General features: G+C 31.1%; 3 protein-coding genes and 1 pseudogene across 3 annotated transcripts; 2 read left to right on the forward strand and 2 right to left on the reverse strand.

Annotated features, from left to right (window-relative positions):
• Window positions 1–798: 798 nt before the first annotated feature.
• LOC123915274 (non-specific lipid-transfer protein-like) lies at window positions 799–1,313 on the reverse strand. The gene is made up of 2 exons (XM_045966412.1): window positions 958–1,313; window positions 799–808 (listed from the first exon to the last, which is right to left on the reverse strand). Exons 1-2 carry the CDS (start codon window positions 1,311–1,313, stop codon window positions 799–801), a joined length of 366 nt encoding a protein of 121 aa, XP_045822368.1.
• A 5,523-nt stretch (window positions 1,314–6,836) lies between these two features.
• Window positions 6,837–8,257, forward strand: LOC123915275 (annotated as a pseudogene).
• Window positions 8,258–9,069: 812 nt separating this feature from the next.
• LOC123915276 (non-specific lipid-transfer protein-like) lies at window positions 9,070–9,579 on the reverse strand. Its single transcript, XM_045966413.1, has 2 exons — window positions 9,224–9,579; window positions 9,070–9,079 (listed from the first exon to the last, which is right to left on the reverse strand). Exons 1-2 carry the CDS (start codon window positions 9,577–9,579, stop codon window positions 9,070–9,072), a joined length of 366 nt encoding a protein of 121 aa, XP_045822369.1.
• Window positions 9,580–11,432: 1,853 nt separating this feature from the next.
• LOC123917259 (phytoene synthase 2, chloroplastic-like) lies at window positions 11,433–16,525 on the forward strand. Its single transcript, XM_045968930.1, has 5 exons — window positions 11,433–12,041; window positions 14,524–14,574; window positions 14,680–14,852; window positions 15,536–15,771; window positions 15,987–16,525. The coding sequence occupies exons 1-5, from the start codon at window positions 11,684–11,686 to the stop codon at window positions 16,333–16,335; spliced, it is 1,167 nt and encodes a 388-aa protein (XP_045824886.1). The 5' UTR covers window positions 11,433–11,683; the 3' UTR covers window positions 16,336–16,525.
• Window positions 16,526–21,250: the final 4,725 nt, after the last annotated feature.

The following is a 21,250-nucleotide window of genomic DNA, read 5'->3' on the forward strand; positions in this document are numbered from 1 at the left end:
CAAATCTTAATGCAGTAGGTTTGAGACAAGATATTCCTTCAAATAATAATAATACAATTTTTTTTTTAAAAATCAAATAAAAAATAGAATTGATTTAAAAATTATAAAAGTATAGAAATTAGAGAAATTAATTCAAATATTTAAAAATTATTTTAATAATTTTATGTCTATGTTAAAACTAATTTTCACTTGTTAAAGTGAATCAGTATTTTTTTTTTTTTAACAAAGTGAATTAGTATTAAGTAGATTAAATTAGTCTCAAACATATTTCACTTATGGTTGATCCTTTTTTAGTTTTATGTCTATATTAAAATTAATTTTCACTTGTTAAAGTGAATTAGTATTAAGAAGATTAAATTAGTCTCACAGATATTTCACTTTATGTCTTGTTGCTCCTTTTTTATAGTTAAATTTAAATCACACTTTATTTAATCCCAAAAAAAAAAAAAATTTGCATTTATAATGTTATTTTCTATGATTTAATTCTTGAAAATGTGAATTTTTTCATGAACATAAAATTGAAAAAGAGAATTTGAACTTAGTCAAAAATAAAATTGAAAAAGAGAAGATTTTTTATTCAAAGTGGCACTAATGATATTATACAACTGTCGGGAAGGAATTTGAACTTAGCACCATGAGGTTACAAAGCTAAGCTCTTTTTCCTGAGCTAGCACCTCAATTGGAAAAACAAATAATAAAGAGTTGGTACAATTTTCCACTTTGCTTATTGATACATATATAATTATCTTGTTAAATCTTCAAGATCTCTTTAAGATTAGCACGCCTCATAGTATAGAATCATGAAACTCTGTACAAAAATGAAAAAAAAAAAAGAAGTTTAGAACAATACAAATGTCCTTATGAACGTAACAATATATTTACAACTAACATTTGACATTATAAAAATCGATATGAGTATATATATGAGTTAGCTGGAAAATAAGAAGACACACTTACGAGTTGCAATCAATGCTAGGATCAAATGAAACTGAAAGACTGATGTTACAAAGCTGTGGCAATTGTGTTGATCTGTCAGAGTGAACTCCAAATCTTGATGCAGCAGGTTTGAGACAATTACAAATATTTCTTCGAATTTCAGTTGTGGTGGCCTTTTGATTTAAATTATTTGCTCCTGCACAACAATTACTGGGTGGTGTAGGAGGGCCACTTCCCTGCAAAAAAGGAAGACATGGCAACAAGGACAAAAGAGCCTCTTGACAGCTCACGTCATCAGTTTGACTTGCATCCATTTTTGTTACTAGCATGCCTAAAAGCATCACCACCATCAAAACAGAAATATACTTCTTCCCCATAATATTAATTTAAATATGTGTGTATGTATGATATTGTTGTAAAATTTTTGAGTGACTGGTCTATACAAGTATGTCTGAATTTATAGGCAAGATTAATTACCATTTTATGGAAACTCATTTATTTCTTGATTGTTTTTAATAATTCTTTGAAAACCTTTAATATTTCATTTATATTATTTTTGTATAAATGGATTCATTTTTACGTTCAAATGTCTATGGTCAAAGCTAGTTATTAACATTTAAATATTTTAATAATACTTTATAGTCATAATTATTCGGAAGGAAATATTCTTTTACTCATGTTGTTACATACTACTATAAATTTTTTTCATTATTATATCACTATTCATATTGTTAACCGATGAGTAAAAAAAACTGATGAGTATTATTATCGATAGTTGGTGGTTCAGTGCCGATTGGTAGTGTCTTGGTAGAAAGGATTACAGTTCGATTTCCTGCAACTGCAATTGGGAGAAAACTGAAATCACTTGACTCCCGAAACAAATTAGACGATCTAGTAGACCTGATATTGGTAGCGAAAAAAAGAGAGTATAATAGTATAATTTTTAAAAATAACTTTAATTTTCTTCTATATTAAAAAAAATGTAAATATTTTCATTATGATCAATGAAACAAATTATTTTAGATCAACGCTTCATTGGGTGATTAACATGACATTTGTTATGAATAATATAGTAGATGCACATTAGTCGTAACCCATATCATTGACTCATGTATTGTTCTATGTTACAATGTAGTAAATACTTGTGAATAAAAAATACAAGAGTTCTCTATTATTCCTTACTATTGGAAATAATTTCAATAATATTTTGAAAGATTAGTTGCATTTGTGATCGAATGAAAAATTGATTATCGAAGAACATTAAACCAGAACGTTGAAATTTTTTATTTGAATTGAAATACATCATTTTTTAACCTCTTGGAGTATGTAAATTGTATGAAAAATGTTTTTGTTACTTTTAAGACAATTAATTCCTTTTTTTTAAAATTAAATCCATGTTGTTGTTTCTTTTTTTTTTTCTATATATTTAAGTCCATGTTTTTTTAAATGAAAAGGAGAGGAAAAACAATTTAAAGGGATGATTTTAGGTCAAAATTGACCTAAAAACCACCCCTCCTTAGTGGATGAACAAAAAAAACTAGGGTTGAAGGAATGGGGAGGCGGCTGTGAGATGAAGAGAGTTGTATAATTAATATTTGGCTTAAATGCAGTTTTGCCCCCCCTGTTTTGATTAAATCGGAATTTTACCCCCTCTGTTTTAAAACGCGGACTTTTACCCCCCCTGTTTTATAATTTGTTGGATTTTGCCCCCCCTAAAATTCTGCTTTCGAGTCACAACTTTAAAGCTTCGCACACAACTCAATTTTGATCAATAATTTACCAAAAGGATACCGAAATGACCGTAATCGAGTTATCTTTCCACATAATCAAACCCCACTGAATTTGGAGTTACAAAGAGAGATTAATTACCGTTTTAGTGAAGGTATGTCCCCCAAAATTCTGCAAAAAATTTGCTTTCGAGTCACAACTTCAAAGCTTCGCATACAACTCAATTTGGATCCATAATTCACCAAACGGCTACCGAAATGACCTTAATCGAGTTATCTTTCCACATAATCAAACCCCACTGAATTTGGAGTTACAAAGAGAGATTAATTACCGTTTTAGTGAAGGTATGTCCCCAAAATTCTGCAAAAAATCTGCTTTCGAGTCACAACTTCAAAGCTTCGCATACAACTCAATTTGGATCCATAATTCACCAAATGGCTACCGAAATGACCGTAATCGAGTTATCTTTCCACATAATCAAACCCCACTGAATTTGGAGTTACAAAGAGAGATTAATTACCGTTTTAGTGAAGGTATGTCCCCAAAATTCTGCAAAAAATCTGCTTTCGAGTCACAACTTCAAAGCTTCGTATACAACTCAATTTGGATCCATAATTCACCAAATGGCTACCGAAATGACCGTAATCGAGTTAGCTTTCTACAGAATCAAACCCCACTAAATTTGGAGTTACAGAGAGAGATTAATTACCGTTTTAGTGAAGGTCTGTCCAATTACTAATTCTGCAGAAATCTACTTGTGATCTTCAAATTCAACATCGTCTACCGAACACATCGTAACTCCAAATTCGACGAAATTGAAATGCCAACAAGGGTAATTTCGTTAGATTTCCATACATGTAAATAGTATTAAAAAATGAGCTACAGGGTGAGAGGAATGACGAGAATACCAGTAGTAGTTTCATACGATAATTAATTTGAACAGACCTTCACTAAAACAGTAATTAATCTCTCTCTGTAACTCCAAATTTAGTGGAGTTTGATTCTGTGGAAAACTAACTCGATTGCGGTCGTTTCGGTACCAGTTTGGTGAATTATTGATCCAAATTGAGTTCTGTGCGTAGCTTTGAACTTGAGGCTCAGAAGCAGATTTTGTGCAAAATTTTGGTGGGGGGGCAAAATCCAACAAATTATAAAATAGGGGGGGTAAAATTCCGCATTTTAAAATAGGGGTGGTAAAATTCCGCATTTTTCAAAATAGGGGGGGTAAAACTGCATTTAAGCCTTAATATTTTTATAGTTGTTTAATACTATTTTAGACAGTTAGTGCATCTCATTAAACTCTTAGTTTATTACCATTATTATATTTTAGGCTATATTTTATTTTAATAATAACGTTAGAAACAATGGCTTTGCTAACCGTTTTTCTTCATTTCCTTAACTATCTCTGGTTTTATTAAGACATTATTTTTTTGTCCAAATACCAATATACTATACATATACTAATAAAAAAAACTTCTATCTGTATATATTCCACATAATTAGTTCACCAAAAAACCAATATTCTTTCCTGCGAGACTTTATCTAACATGCTCCACGTAGTGACGGAACCAGAAATTTTGAATAGAGGGGGCATTATATATACTATATTTCATTTTTATAGTATAAATATATAACACAAATGTTCTCTACCGCCATATTTTAAAAATAATGCATGACTTTCTCATTTTCAATCTCAATAAAAAACATCTCTATGTTCCCTTGAACATAGTCCATTTGGTAGGAATATTGTAATATGCAAGGGTCAAAGTTCGAACCATGAACGCCCCAATTATTCACCTTAATATGCGAAATTTTAGTCATTAAACTGCTTGACAAAAAAACATCTCTCTCAAATGATCCCTTATGCAATTTCACAACTCATTTTTGATAATCTTCGTAGCAGAGAAAACTCTTTCAACTATTGTAGTTGCCACAATATGTTTTTTGTCTCAACTAATTTTATACAAAGATCACTAATCTCCTATAATTCGGAAAATACATCTTGAGAGCATACACCCCTCCCCTTTAATTTTCAAGGGGGTGTTTGTATCATTCTAGAGTGAATTTGTTAAAGGTTCATGCTAATAAATGTTACTGAAATTCCAAACAGAATAAAAAAGTTGATTTTTTTTATTGAAAATAACATTTTTATTTTAAAAAAACTAACTACATATATTCTAAAATAAATTTATCATATATTGTTCCTTATTAGTGTCACATAGAGACTATTTAACATTTTCCTTTGTTAAATTGTTGTTTGTTTTTATAAAAGATTCCTTTAATTGTATTTTGTTAAATTGTTGTTTGTTTTAATAAAAGATTCTTTTAATTGTTGTATTTTAAAAAGAGGTACTACTATCACGTGTGTGTTTGTGTAGTTGATACTTGCTGGAGTGGATTGTAACTTTAGACTCACATAACAACTTTTTATTAGATGATAAATGGATCATATGGATGTGAGTAACTGGTAAAAGTAGCAACACATATATATACTATAAAAAAAATCCTCAAAACTTTGTGTAGGCCAGTGCCCCCATAGTGCTTAAGGTGCCTCCGTCCCTGGCTCCACGTGATTAAATGGTGCATGGTGCACAAATTAGCAATTATACTATGATCAATATTAACTTTATAAAATTCACCGTTGAATTGAAAGTTTATATCATATAGATCATCGATAAAATTTTTGAAAAAATTGAAAATCATTTGATATGTCATTTCGAGATCCATCAAAATTAACGGTAATCAATAAAATAACCATAAACTGTTAATATTGATGTGTCTCAATAACATACCAAATGATTTTCAAATTTTTTACAGATGATCTATACGATATAAGCTTTCAATCCAACGGTGGATTTTGTAAATTTTGTATTCGTTAAAGCGTTATTGAGCGGTGTAACATTACTCAAATGTTACACTAGTGTAATTTGATCCCTCCCCACTATAATTACATTTACCAAGTACTCAATGTTTACCAATGATGAGAAAGTCATACCGCTCTCCAAAATATTTAATTAAATGTGAGAAGTAATAAATTAATTAAAAAACAAAGGAGAATGTTAACATGTGCCTTTAAGGCATATGTTAAGCAAGCAAAAATAAAAATTCTTAAATGCTAATTTGTGTATTTTAACTTTTGAAGCATTAAATTTTTTTGTATCATTAAATGTTGAGTTTCTATATTGGGATATGTTAACATGTGCCTTTAGGGCACATGTTAATAAGACCCAAAAACAAATGGTATTGAAAATAAAAATTGAATAAAACTTGAATGAGAACGGCCAAGAAGTGTGCAGGCTGAAAATTTGGTACGAGAGGGAGGAGACATGAAGGGAGTGACAGAAAAAGTAAAATGATGCAAATCAAAATCGTAAATAAGAGATATGAAAAGAAAATATTTATTAAAGAGATTTTATTTGAAAATTTCTATTTTTAATTCTTAGGCTGATGTGTCTAATAATAGTTTTAATTGGATGACAGTGTAATAGTTTTAATTGGTTAACAGTGTAAAGTTACATTATACTGTCAGAGTATTCTAATTAAAGGATCGGCAACGCCACGACTCCCGTGCAGACGCACGGGTGTCCTGCTAGTAAATAAATAATGACATGGCGACACTCTAGTGGATGTCTGTGTAATTTTTTTTACACTGTCTACTTATATTCTTTTTTTTTTCATAGTATGAATTTTATTTATATATATTGTCAGTGTAAAAGTTTTTTACACATGCATTCAATAATATACCAACATATCATGTATTGCGTTTAAAAACATAATGTGTCACATTTATTAAATGATGTGGCAACACGTCATTGAATGCACGTATAAAAAAACTTTACAATGACACAGTGCATGCAAATTAAACTCATATTATATTATCATGAGACTTATTTTGAATGAAATAAGTATAATGAAAAATTACCTTCATTTTCTCTGATTAAATTAGTGCTTGAAGCATATGTTCTTATAAACCAAATGTTACAAATCATATTAAGTTTATCATTGGCAAGATTGGTTATGCTATCTCAAATATATTATAATGCAAAACAAAATGTTCTATAGATATGTATTGAAGCGTCTGAAGTTTTTTCAATCTAATATTTTTATAGGTTATTAATTCCCAAAGGAAGTTGATAAATTAACAACGCGTTTGAGTGGCTCATTTGATAATGATGATTGTTCCGATCCGACCTCAAGTCCACATCTCCAAGAGATTGTCTGCTTTGGGGTTAACCTGTCACTGTTTTGTCCCTTGCAGAAAAGGCGCTTCAGTGGTTTGAAATGTGCGGATATTGTATATAAACTACCCTTAGCCTAGATTACAAAGCGATGTGAGACTATTTTGGTGTATCCGGAATAGTAACCCCCCAGTCGAGGCTAAGGGGATATTAAAGGGTGTAAACACATGAGCATGTGCGAGTTCGTTTACCACAGACGGTGCAACTGAACTGTGGTGGGATAGTAGTGACATGTACATTTGATCATCGCATAGCAGATGCCTATTCAACAAACATGTTTTTAGTATCATGGTCCGAGATGGCCCACTCAATAAAGCCCATCAGGCCCAAAACTCTAACAACCACAAACAAACACGTTTTCGGACTAATATCGTTAGTTGGTTTAGTGGTGATTGACGCTGAACTAGGTAGAGGACCACAGTTTGATCCACCACAACTGCGAGTGGGAGGGATTTAAACCATTTGATGCCAGAACAGACTTAGAACTAGATTAAACTGGTGGTTAAAGCCACACAAAAAATGTTTTCGTCTCTTCCTCCTTAGCCCTCGCCATCCCGGTTCTATCCATCCTTCCCTCGATGACATATACATTCCCATTTCCAAACTTCCCCCTCCTTCGGCCACCGCTACTTAGTCGAATATACCATGTCACCACAGAGGAGCTCCAACGCTTGCAATCACTTGCCACTGTGACCAACGATGGCAACATCAAGCCTACAAAACTTGATTCATTCTTTGCCTATTTGTGGAAGTTGGGTGCTCATGCAGCTACAATGGACAATAGTAAAATGGTCATTGCTAAAATGGGTATAGTGGTTGATGGAAGAAAGAGACTTGGCAATGGCATTGATAGTAGCGACGAGAAAGGGAGAAAAACAATGATGGAACAATATTTTGGGAATGTACTTTAATTTCTATACCAATTGGCGGGAAACCGGTGGAAGAATTGGTGGATAAGCTATTAGGGTAGGTGGTCGATGAGGTCCGTGAGTTTGTATCAATAGCAACAATGGAATAACATATTTTGGGGCTCATCGATTGGATGGAAGAGAATCAACCTATCCCTGAATTGGCAAAGATTTATTGTGGTTCCCTAATGAGGGACCAACTTTTGTGGTGTCTTTCAGACAAAATATTCGGAAGACAGGGTAAATTTTGGGTGGGGGAAAGTAGTGTTTGCATCTTACCATTTTCCTTTGGGTGGTGAAACTGGTTTTGTGATGCCAATGCCTAGCCCTTTAAAGAACGATGATTGGATTGTTTACATGCACCTTTTGAAAGAGCAGTTGGAGATCATAAAGTCCGAGGCAGATCATGTCTTTAGACCTATAACTTGGGATTATCTCAATCAATGATTGATAGTCATGCATGTTAACTTGTTCTAGTTATTAAAAGTTTGGACACCGTATAATATCGATTTGAGCCATTTTGCAACAAAAGTGTCATTTATATATAGTTGCTATAAGCTCGTGACATATGCAACAATGTTGATTTCAATGTGCCTATTGAAACAAGTTATAACTGATATCTGATAAATAAAACATTATTTTCTAGTTTGTTTTCCCAAATTTAGTTCAATTCTTTGCAAGGATGACTAATATAGAATTGCAAGTCAACCTTTTGAAGAAAAGTCGATCTAACGGGTCGATTTTAATTGTTACTAAATAAGTTTGACATCTATTAACTATCCAAACTAATTTATAACTTTGGATCGTTTATGAATATTTGGTGGATGTGCAACTTCCTAAGATATTCATATTTAATTTAATGTAGGTGTATAATTTTTTTTAACAAATATAGTCTATAATTTTTTTGACACATTATGGCCTATAATTTAATCATTCAAAATTTTGTTAACAAATATAGTCTATTATTTTCTATGATTTAATTCTTGAAAATGTGCATTTTTTCATGAAAATAAAATTGAAAAAGAGAAGATTTTTTAATCAAAGTGGCACTAATGATATTATACAACTTTCGTGAAGGAATTTGAACTTAACATCATGAAGCTACAAGGCTAAGCTCTTCTTCCTGAGCTAGCACCTCAATTGGAAAAACAAATAATAAAGAGTTGGTACAATTTTCCACTTTGCTTATTGATACATATATAATTATCTTGTTAAATCTTCAAGATTTCTTTAAGATTAGCACGCCTCATAGTATAGAATCATGAAACTCTGTACAAAAATGAAAAAAAAAAGTTTAGAACAATACAAATATCCTTATGAACGTAACAATATATTTACAACTAACATTTGACATTATAAAAATCGATATGGGCATATAAATGAGTTAGCTAGAAAACAAGAAGACACACTTACGAGTTGCAATCAATGCTAGGATCAAATGAAACTGAAAGACTGATATTACAAAGCTGTGGCAATTGTGTTGATCTGTCAGAGTGAACTCCAAATCTTGATGCAGCAGGTTTGAGACAATTACAGATATTCCTTCGAATTTCAGTTGTGGTGGCCTTTTGATTTAAATTATTTGCTCCTGCACAACAATTACTTGGTGGTGTAGCAGGGCCAACTCCCTGCAAAAAAGGAAGACATGGCAACAAGGACAAAAGAGCCTCTTGACAGCTCACGTCATCAGTTTGACTTGCATCCATTGTTGTTACTAGCATGCCTAAAAGCATCACCACCATCAAAAGAGAAATATACTTCTTCCCCATAATATTAATTTAAATATGTGTGTATGTATGATATTGTTGTGAAATTTTTGAGTGACTGGTCTATGCAAGTATGTCTGAATTTATAGGCAAGATTAATTACCATTTTATGGAAACTCATTTATTTCTTATTGTTTTTAATAATTATGTTTTTTTTTGACAAATAAATATATTCTTTAAAATCAATATTAGTGATTTTTTTTGGTTACATATTAGTGATTTAATATTTCATTTATTTCTTTTTTGTGTAAAAGGTTTCATTTTTACGTTCAATGTCTATGGTCAAAGCTAGTCATTAAAACAATATATTATAACATTTAAATAATTTAATAATACTTTATAGTCATAATTATTCACAAGGTAATTTTTTTTTGAAGAGATTCGCAAGGTAATATTATATTCTTTTACTCATGTTGTTACATACTACTATAAATATTTTTCATTATTATATCATTATTCATTGTTAACTGATATGCATATATTATCACTATTCATTATTATTTATCACTATTCATTAGATAGCAGATTGTTTAATGAATATTTGTCGATAAAATTAATGAATATTTTAACTACCCGCTAGTTAATGGATACAGATTGAATGATATCCGTATACGCGGATGTTCATACCCGTTAGTAAATTTAGAAAATTACATAAATAACATTATTTATTAAATATAAAAATGCATTTTAAATTAATTAGAACTTTGTTTTGATTATAAACAAAATGCATGGATTATTTTTCTTAAGAGAAATATATGAATATTATTATATTTTGCAGAAAAGAATGAAAATAAATGAGTTGACTTTCGTTGTTAAATCGAAAGGGAAATGTATGAATATATATTATCATGTTTTAATTAATTTTTTTTTTGTTTTCTTTAAAAATTATTTGTACATCTTTTCCCATGAAACTTATTTCAAGAAAAATACAAAAACACATAATCCAAATTATTATGTTTTGTTTTTTCTTAATAAGTGTAATTTTTGTTTTTTTTTTCTTTATAATTTGAGACGGATGATATATAAGTTTAAAATCTTGAGATACCAAACGTAGTCTAAACTAACTTTTAACCATCTCATCCGAGTCTCCACTTTTCAACTTCTTTTTGTCATTTAAAAGTAGTGCTGTTAAAAAATATCATTATTTGAAAATAGTTTTGCATGGTGTATTCTTTTTTGTTAAGACATTATTTGAAAATAGTGAAAATAAGTTATTTTTATGGAAAAAAATATGGTGATGATATTATTATTTTATGAGCTAAAATACGTTATACTATTTTTAAGAAAATAAAAAAGTTGTTATTTTTATAGCAAAAAATACGATAATTTATGATTTAGTCATTTAATATTAAAAAAATAAAAAATATGGATAACCCACAACCCACTCAAATTTAACTCGAAAATGAGTGGGCTTACCCAACCTGATCCAATACTAAAGTGGGTGATTATTTTAGTCGACCCAATCCGGTGTGATATATGGTTCGAGTTTTGATTTTGGCTAAACTCAACACAATTAGTCATGTGCATTCCTAACAAAATCTAAGATTGATTACTCAATTAAGTGAAAGATTTCCCTATTGTTCTTCATGCATCCTCCCCCAAATTCTTCCCCTGTTCTCCCCTCCACTCAAAACACCCTAGTAGAATCTTCAATAAATATGTATGGAGAAGGTAGTTACACATAGAGTTTACAACTTGATTAAAGCAAATTACACATATAACCCACCATCAAGTGTACTATTGCAAAAGATTGGACCACTAAAAAGTGCTGAAAAAGAGAGAGAAAAAGAACAAAATATTGTCTTCCAATAAAGACAGACAAGTTTTACAAGTTTAGGATTACAACATCACTGACCATACATTTGCTAGTGTCAGCTAAGGTTTACATGTGATAGCATATTCCTCAAAAAAAAATATGTGCCTTTACATAAGCCTTTCATTCACATTCACATTTTGCTTTATATATCCTTACATTGAAAATAATAATATTCTAAGTCCTAAAATATTTTAATTGCCTAACCAATATTTTCAGCCACTCTATCTTTCTCTACTTCACTTCTTTTGCAACCATTCAAAGTTGCATACCAAATATTTCTGTTTTTCTAAGATGGCTGGTGTTCTTCTTTGGGTGAATTGTGGACTCAAAGAGAATGCCATATCCTTGATGGGTTTTGGAGGAAAAAGTGTGAGAACACAAAGAAGGTTTAGACATTGTTCTGGAATTAGTTTTGCTAGTTTTTCAAGTGCAATTGTTGAACCTACAAGATCCTCAGAAGAAAGGGTGTATGAAGTTGTGTTGAAGCAAGCAGCACTAGTGAAGGAACAGAGAAGAGATGTTAAAAAGAGAGGTTTGAATTTGGATAATAAGCCTATTGAAAGTGATTTCACCAATGAGGAATTGTTGAATTCTGCTTATGATAGGTGTGGTGATGTTTGTGCTGAGTATGCTAAGACATTTTATTTAGGTACCCTCTTTCTCTCTAATTTTTCTCATTCATATTGTATCTTAGATAAAGTGATTATTTTTTGAACATTTATTAAGTTCATTGTTATTTTATTTGCATGTAAAGAAACTTTAGTCATTTAATAATTGCTCTAGTAGTAGTAACTGATAAAGTTCAGAGAAACACAAAGTGACGGCTAGGGTTTCAATAATATTATAATAGCATTACTTAACAAAATAAGGATTACAAGACAATTTATAATAATTCCTAATGGGCTACTAAACTACTAACATATAAAGCCCAATACTTAAAGCCCTAATAATATTATTATCTAACACTTCCCCTCAAACTCACGATGCATTATCAGATAATCATCGAGAGTTTGTCAAACAAAAAACGAAAATCAAACTACTCTAACTAAATATTTTATTTCTAATACTACCCCTCAAGCTAAAGCGTACTAAGCTTTGAGCTTGTTACAAATCAACCCGAAAATAAACTAAATTAACTAATAGCTTCAAATTCAACTTCTTCAGATTTCAGACTTCGAATTGTGAGTATTCCCTCACCGGATTCAATGTGAGTATTCCCTCACAGGATTCAATGTGAGTATTCCCTCACCGGATTCAAATTTCAAATTGTGAGTATTCCCTCACCGGATTCAATGTGAGTATTCCCTCACCGGATTCAAATTTCAAATTGTGAGTATTCCCTCACCGGATTCAATGTGAGTATTCCCTCACCGGATTCAAATTTCAAATTGTGAGTATTCCCTCACCGGATTCAATGTGAGTATTCCCTCACCGGATTCAATGTGAGTATTCCCTCACCGGATTCAAATTTCAGATTGTGAGCACTTACTCACCAAACAAACAAATTGTGAGCAATACTTTAACTCACCAAACAAACCCATTCATACAAATCTCCGAATGGAACCAAACCAACGAAATCAAGTCAAACTGAACCGAATGAAGTCGAGCCAAACCAAAATTAATTGGAACCAAATCAAATCAAACGGAACTAAACCAATAAAAGAAACAGAACCAAACCAAAAGAAAGAAGATTCAAACCAAACTAAACCAACCATAACAAAAGAAAAAAAAACAAGAAGCATCGACCATACCTTCCAAATTCAAAACAATCACACCTTCACATAAAACACAAAATTTACCACAACTTATGTCCTGCTTCACATAAGCTACTAGAAAAACCAATTCATAGCATAAGACAAAACAGTGAGAGGATTGTAGGCCCCACCATGAGAAACCTTGCCAACTAAAGCATAGAACATGATGACGATGGAAAATGAAATCTTCACAATCTCAGCAACATAGGTATGAGAAAAGCCCATAGCTTTGAAGACGAATAACCGAACGAGAACACCGGAACAATACCCACATGAAAGTTAGAACAAATTCTGATACAAAAACCAACAATAAGCCCTCTGTTAAACGGACCGCCGACATAAATGCTACATCCCAAAATCAAATCCTACTCTTTCATCAATCAATTTTTCCAATACAACGAACAAAAAATGAATTCTTCAAAAGACAGACGCTACAAATTAAATCAAATTCAATCACACAACATTCCCAAATTTCTTGGGAACAGGCAGCAGAATAACAACGATACATTCAAGGAGGATCGAACCATGCTTTGATACCATGATAAAGTTCAGAGAAACACAAAGTGACGGCTAGGGTTTCAATAATATTATAATAGCATTACTTAACAAAATAAGGATTACAAGACAATTTATAATAATTCCTAATGGGCTACTAAACTACTAACATATAAAGCCCAATACTTAAAGCCCTAATAATATTATTATCTAACAGTAACCACTTCTGATTCTAGTGGAATATTCAATTTAGATAATATATTATAGGAATATTTTTATTCACTTTTTCGTATCAATCGTTCGGGAGAAATTGACTGAAATTATTGTTTGTCAGACTTTTACTTACCTTCTGGTCTAACTTCGAATTATTAAAGTTCATTTTCCCTAGGAATCAGAGGGTTAACAGAAAAAAAGTCTTTTGAAATATTGTCTCAACTCTCAAGTTAGTGCAGTCAATCCATATAAGTCGTTCGATAGAGATTGAATGACTCATATGGTAACTTTGACAAATCGAGAAGACAAAATCCCAACTATTTGATCTTGGTCGATAGTCAAGATTCAAGATCATTAACCATAGTAATGGCTCACCATTTTTTTGCAAATGTTACTACAATGGAATCACAGTGCATTAGACAGAATCACAGTGACACTGCAGTTTTGTTGAAGCTCCAAAGTGTAGCTTTTACCAAAACCACATTAGCACGTCGTGATTCTGTCAAGCTGACCGTCAATCCAAACTTTCAATAAGGCCGTTGGAGTGACAGTTAGAAATCATTCGATAAGATATGCTTTTTAAATTTTACCTGTCATCATTTATTTAATGTTCCTTAGTTTATAAGTTGTTATCAATTTCATTGATTCCTTCAAATGTTCAAATCTCAGGTACACAATTGATGACACAAGAGAGAAGAAAAGCCATATGGGCCATTTATGGTAATGTCCAATTACAAACCTCAAATTGCTTTCTACAAATGCTTCTCCAATGAAGAATTATGATCCTCTATAGAAATTGACAACTCTTTATGTATTATCATACAGTTTGGTGCAGAAGAACTGATGAACTAGTGGATGGTCCTAATGCTTCTCACATTACACCAAAAGCATTGGATAGATGGGAACAAAGATTAACAGATGTTTTTGAAGGTCGTCCATATGATATGTATGATGCTGCACTTTCAGATACAGTTACAAAGTACCCTGTTGATATACAAGTAGGTCACATGCCATAAACTGAAGTGTGAATTTTAAGCATTTTACCTTCAAATTGGAATTAAATTATAACAAGTTTAATTAAAAGTTTGTACAAAAGTACTCAAACTAGTCAACATGGAATACTCCCTCTGGTCTCGTATATAATCAAAGATTCCTTTTCCGGGTTCTTTGAATGACCGATGTATCTGGCCCATATTATGGATCAGATACATTAGTTATTCAATGAGACCAGATTCAGTATTCCATGTTGCACTCATATCTTTTAAGTCTGCTTCATGCAGTGAACACGTCGGTGGTGTTGAATTGAGATCGGACAATTCAGAATTCAATGCATATTTTAATTTAATATTTATTTTGAAATACGGAACTTGAAAACAAGACAATCTGATCTCGATCCAACTGTCACCGACATGTTGACTGTGTGAATGTGTTGATTGTTGGTTGGAGGAAATCCAAATCTTATTTCTTTAGGGTCTATTTGGTTCAACTGAGTGGAGGAAACAAATTATATATATGAGTTACGTTTGGTTTGAGCCTTCGACGATGGGAGGAGGATTTAAGGGAGTACGTAATATTCAAATGTGTAAATACATTACTAAGCAGCAATAGGGTGTACTTATATATTAATTTTATTTTAGATAGAAAACTGATCTTATTTACATTGAATTGTTTGTTTGAATAGCCCTTTAAGGACATGATTGAAGGGATGAGGCTGGACTTGAGAAAGTCAAGATACAATAATTTTGATGAGTTATATCTTTATTGCTACTATGTTGCTGGGACAGTTGGCCTTATGAGTGTTCCTGTAATGGGGATATCACCACAAACAAAGGCTTCAACAGAGAGTATCTACAATGCTGCTTTGGCACTTGGCATTGCTAATCAACTTACCAACATACTCAGAGACGTTGGAGAAGAGTAAGTTTCTTCGAAATACAATAATTCTTTTACCGGTAGGAATCTAACTCGGTACTCTAGGAGTTATGATTATCACAGACACTGCACATCAATCACTTACGCTAGCTAGATCCCGGTGACACTGCACGTCAATCACTTACGCTAGGTAGATCCCGGTGGTAACTAACTACATTAACAATATATTATTTATCTAATTGTTGTTGGTAATATTATAGTGCTAGAAGAGGAAGAGTGTATCTTCCACAAGATGAACTAGCAAAAGCTGGCTTATCAGATGATGACATTTTTCGAGGCAAAGTAACCGACAAATGGCGGAATTTCATGAAGGGACAAATAAAGAGAGCAAGAATGTTTTTTGACGAAGCAGAGATGGGAGTTTCAGAGCTCAGTTCAGCTAGTAGATGGCCTGTTTGGGCATCTTTGTTGCTGTATAGGCAGATATTAGATTCTATTGAAGCTAATGACTATAATAACTTCACCAAAAGGGCTTATGTAGGAAAAGCTAAAAAGCTCTTAACACTACCAGTTGCTTTTGGAGTAGCATTTTTTGGACACAAAACTTAACCAAAATGACTACAAGATGAATATGATATTGTGCTACAAAAGTATTATTGAATAGTTTTGTTTGATCATGTAAATTTAGTACCCTAGAAATCAGTCAGAATGGTAAAAATTATAATGTAATTCTTTTTTGTTTAAATTAAATGTATACATCTCAACCTCAAGTTAAATATATTGAAGAGGTATATATTCATTATCTGTTTGCATGTAAATATTGATTTCATTCTTTTACTTGTTTTTTTTTTCAAGGGCACAAGTTATTTTGAGGATATTGTAGATTCTAAATACTTTTGTATATGTCCATTGATATGTCCACTTGTAATCAAAATAATGAGGATGATTGGCCTGTTCTATTCAATTGTAACGACAGCATCTTAGCAAGGCAAGCAGCCGGTTTAGAGCATGTAATTACAGCTCGGCTGCAGCAGTTTGGCACGGCGAAGGAAGTTACCAAAGCTATCTGTCATGAGGAGGACAGAGCTACAGCAGGAATGTTTGCTATGATGGTATGTGTTTTGTGGGATAACAGGAACAACAAAGTTTGGAATGAATAAAAGGAAGCGTGGAGAAGCTTGGAAATTAATTCGCGGCGTCTATATGGGATGAATGGAAATTGCTACAGCAGCAACAGCAGGGTAAGCGTATAACAGTGCAGCAGCAGGCCTTAAATTGCCCAAAACCGGCGATGGGCTGGTATAAATGCAATGTTGACGAAGGTTTTCATCAAGAGTTGAACAAAACTAGTGCTGGGTTGTGCTTACGTGATCATACCGGTAGCTTTACGATAGCAAGGAACTCACTCGAGCGAAGGGAAGTGCTCTATAGTCGACGGGAAGTGCTTGCTTTACTCAAAGCGATGAGAGAAGTGGAGCATAGGGGCATCACAAATGTTATTTTTGAAATAGACTCAAAGAGTGTGGTGGAAATGATTCGCAATTTCCACTCGATTCCTCAGAGTTTAGTTCACTTATTTGTACTATTAAAAATGTATTGCTGCTAAATTCCAACTTTGTGGTAAAGTTTATCAAGCGAGAAGTGAACACGGTTGCTCATACGCTTGCCAGCACAACAATTTCTTGATCCAGTCGCTATATTGTTGTATATATTTATATAAATGTACTTTATACTTTGTGTTTTACAAGATTGTTTAGCGTATAATAGTGTTACATATGTAGTTTATGTCCCCTTAATATTTTTATTTTTTTGCATGTCGGTAATATTACAGTTGTTTCAAAAAAAAAAATAGGAATGATTTGTAAATTATAAAAGTATAGAAATTAGTGAAATTAATTCAAATAATTAAAAATTTATTTTGATAATTTTATGTTTATGTTAAAACTAATTTTCACTTGTTAGAGTGAATTAGTATTAGAGAAATGCTACTTAAAGCGAAAGATTTTGTCCCGAAACCATCAAATTAAATTATAGTCTCAAAAATATTTCACTTACATTGTTTGGTTGCTCCTTTTTTTTTACTTAGATTTAAATCGCACCTCATTTATAATTTTTTTTTTCTGGTACATTATAATTTTATTTTTTATATTCTTGAAATGTGAAATTTTTTTTCTTGAAAATATAATTGAAAAAGGGAAGATTTATTAATCAAAGTGGCACTAATGATAAAGAGTTGGTACAATTTTCCACTTTCCTTATTAATACATATATACTAATCTTTTTAACTCTTCAAGATCTCTTTAAGATTAGCATACCTCATATTGTAGCATCATGGAACCCTGCAAAAAAAAAGTTTAGAACAAAACAATTGTCCTTATTATGAACGTAAAAATTTACAATTAACATTTGACATAAAATATATATGGGTGTATGAGTTAGCTAAAAAAACAAGAAGACAAACTTACGAGTTGCAATCAGTGCTAGGATCAAATGAAACTGAAAGAGTGGTGTTACAAAGTTGTGGCAATTGTTTTGCTCTGTCAGAAAGCACACCAAAACTTAATAAACCAGGTTTGATACAATTACAGATATACCTTCGAATTTCAGTTGTGGTGGCTATTTGATTTAAATTTTTTGCTTCTCCACAACAACCACTGTGTGGTCTATCAAGACCCTTTCCGTTCAAAAAAGGAATACATATCAACAAGACCTTAAGAGCCTCTTCACAATCATCAATTAGATTTGCATCCATTGATGTTACTAGCATGCCTAAAATCATCGCAATCATTAATAGAGAAATATATGTCTTCCCCATAATTTTAAATTAAATATTTGTATATGTAAGGTATTGTTGTGAACTTCTTGAATGACTGATATTTACAAGTATGTCTTAATTTATAGGCAAGAGCTATGACTATTTTATGGAAACGTATTTATATTTTTATTGTTTTTAATAATTCTTTAAAAACTTAATTAGTGATTTAATATTTCATTTATATAAATTTATATAAAGGGAAACGTTATTACCTTCAATGTGTATGGTCAAAGTTGGTCATTAAAACAATAATTAATTACATTGAAACATTTTTCTTTTGACAAATACATTGAAACATTTTTAATAACGTTGTCAATTATTCAAAATTATAACGCATATTTGTTTATTTTCTTAAGCAAAACACGTTTGGATAATAAACAAGTTTTTTTTTTTTTTTTTTATAACATAGAGGCCAAAACCCACGAGCATCTTCTTTTGACACGTGTAAAACCGTAACATATAGTATATATATAATAGATGGAGAGGATCAAATTACACCTGTGTAACATCTGAGTAATGTTAAATTGTTCAATATTGTTTCAACAAATACAAATTTTACAAAATTAACCGTTAAATTGAAAATTTATATCATATAAATCATTCATGTTAAATTTTACAAAAATCTAAAATTGTTTGGTATTTATTGAGATTGATCAAGATTAACGGTATTCAATAAAAACGTATAAAGCGTCGATCTTGATATGCCTCAATAACATATATGCCTCAATAACATATCAAATGGTTTTAGATTTTTGTAAAATTGAACATAGATGATCTATATGATATAAACTTTCAATCTAACGATGAATTTTGTAAAATTTGTATTCGTTGAAGCGTTATTGAGCGTGTAACATTACTCAAATGTACACCGGTATAATTTGATCACTCCACATAATAGATTAATAGTTAATAAAAATATGTATATGTATGAAAATATTGGGACGGGTTGCGGCCCTCCTCAACCCTGACTCCCTGAGGGAGCTTCGCCCTTGAGGATAATAGTTATCCTATTATGTGTTGTAGACAAATAATAAGAAACATGATAACTATCGTATAATGTTATTATATTTAAATGAGAAAATTACCTTTGTAAAATAATTATATTTTCTAAATTGTTTTGTAATAATTTGAATTTTTTATATAAAAAATTTAAATAAGTAATAAAATAATTTTATATTATTTTGAATAAAAATCAGCAAATAAACAAGTTAAAATTTTTATTAGAATCATGCTCAAATAAATAACTCAATTATATATTTTAGATAAGGTAAATAAATATATGATATATCTTATATGTAAATAATAAAACTACCATTGCATGAAAATTTTATTTAATTTGTTCTAAAATATAAATTAATATCCCTAATTTGCAATTTTTAATAATTATTTTACTTCTAAAGATTGTAATTTTAGTAGAGTTTTGAATTTTTAGATTATATAAATTACAAAATAACATAGAGCATGTATTATGAACATGAACTGCCTTATGCAAATTATTTTTCACGGCTTTAAGCCCAATAACCCATGTTAAAAAATAATTGCATAAATCAAAACATTTATCTATATATAACTATAAGGAGGATCATATCAGCTGCTACTATCACTATTTACCACAATTCTAATTAACCACCTAGCTGATCATCTCTGACAACCATTAACGACCACTCTAACTACTATCACCGTAACCACCACTGATCACCACTTCGGCCACCGACAACCACTACTTTGATCATCAATCTGACTATCATCGACTACCACTATGACCAAACACCACTATTGAACAATAGGATTGAGTCTCGAATTAGTTAATTCTTAAATTGAATATCGAATTTCAAAAAAAAAAGAGAAGTGGAGCATAGGGGCATCACAAATGTTATTTTTGAAATACACTCAAAGAGTGTGGTGGAAACGATTCGCAATTTCCACTCGATTCCTCAGAGTTTAGTTCACTTATTTGTACTATTAAAAATGTATTGCTGCTAAATTCCAACTTTGTGGTAAAGTTTATCAAGCGAGAAGTGAACACGGTTGCTCATACGCTTGCCAGGACAATAATTTCTTGATCCAGTCGCTATATTGTTGTATATATTTATATAAATGTACTTTATACTTTGTGTTTTACAAGATTGTTTAGCGTATAATAGTGTTACATATGTAGTTTATGTCCCCTTAATATTTTTATTTTTTTGCATGTTGGTAATATTACAGTTGTTTCAAAAAATAAAAATAGGAATGATTTGTAAATTATAAAAGTATAGAAATTAGTGAAATTAATTCAAATAATTAAAAATTTATTTTGATAATTTTATGTTTATGTTAAAACTAATTTTCACTTGTTAGAGTGAATTAGTATTAGAGAAATGCTACTTAAAGCGAAAGATTTTGTCCCGAAACCATCAAATTAAATTATAGTCTCAAAAATATTTCACTTACATTGTTTGGTTGCTCCTTTTTTTTTACTTAGATTTAAATAGCACCTCATTTATAATATTTTTTTTCTGGTACATTATAATTTTATTTTTTATTTTTTTGACTAAAAAGATAACGATATTCATTCATTCCAATAATTGATATAGTACATCAGATCCAAATAGACATTCAACATCGCTAAAAACAAAAAGGATGAATCTGCGAACAAACTCACAGCATCCGTGTTAATAGCATACAACGGCAAAATGCCTACAAATAATAATATTATAAAACTAAAGT

Source organism: Trifolium pratense, linkage group LG3 (genome assembly GCF_020283565.1).
Source record: "Trifolium pratense cultivar HEN17-A07 linkage group LG3, ARS_RC_1.1, whole genome shotgun sequence".
In the NCBI taxonomy this organism is placed as follows: domain Eukaryota; kingdom Viridiplantae; phylum Streptophyta; class Magnoliopsida; order Fabales; family Fabaceae; genus Trifolium; species Trifolium pratense.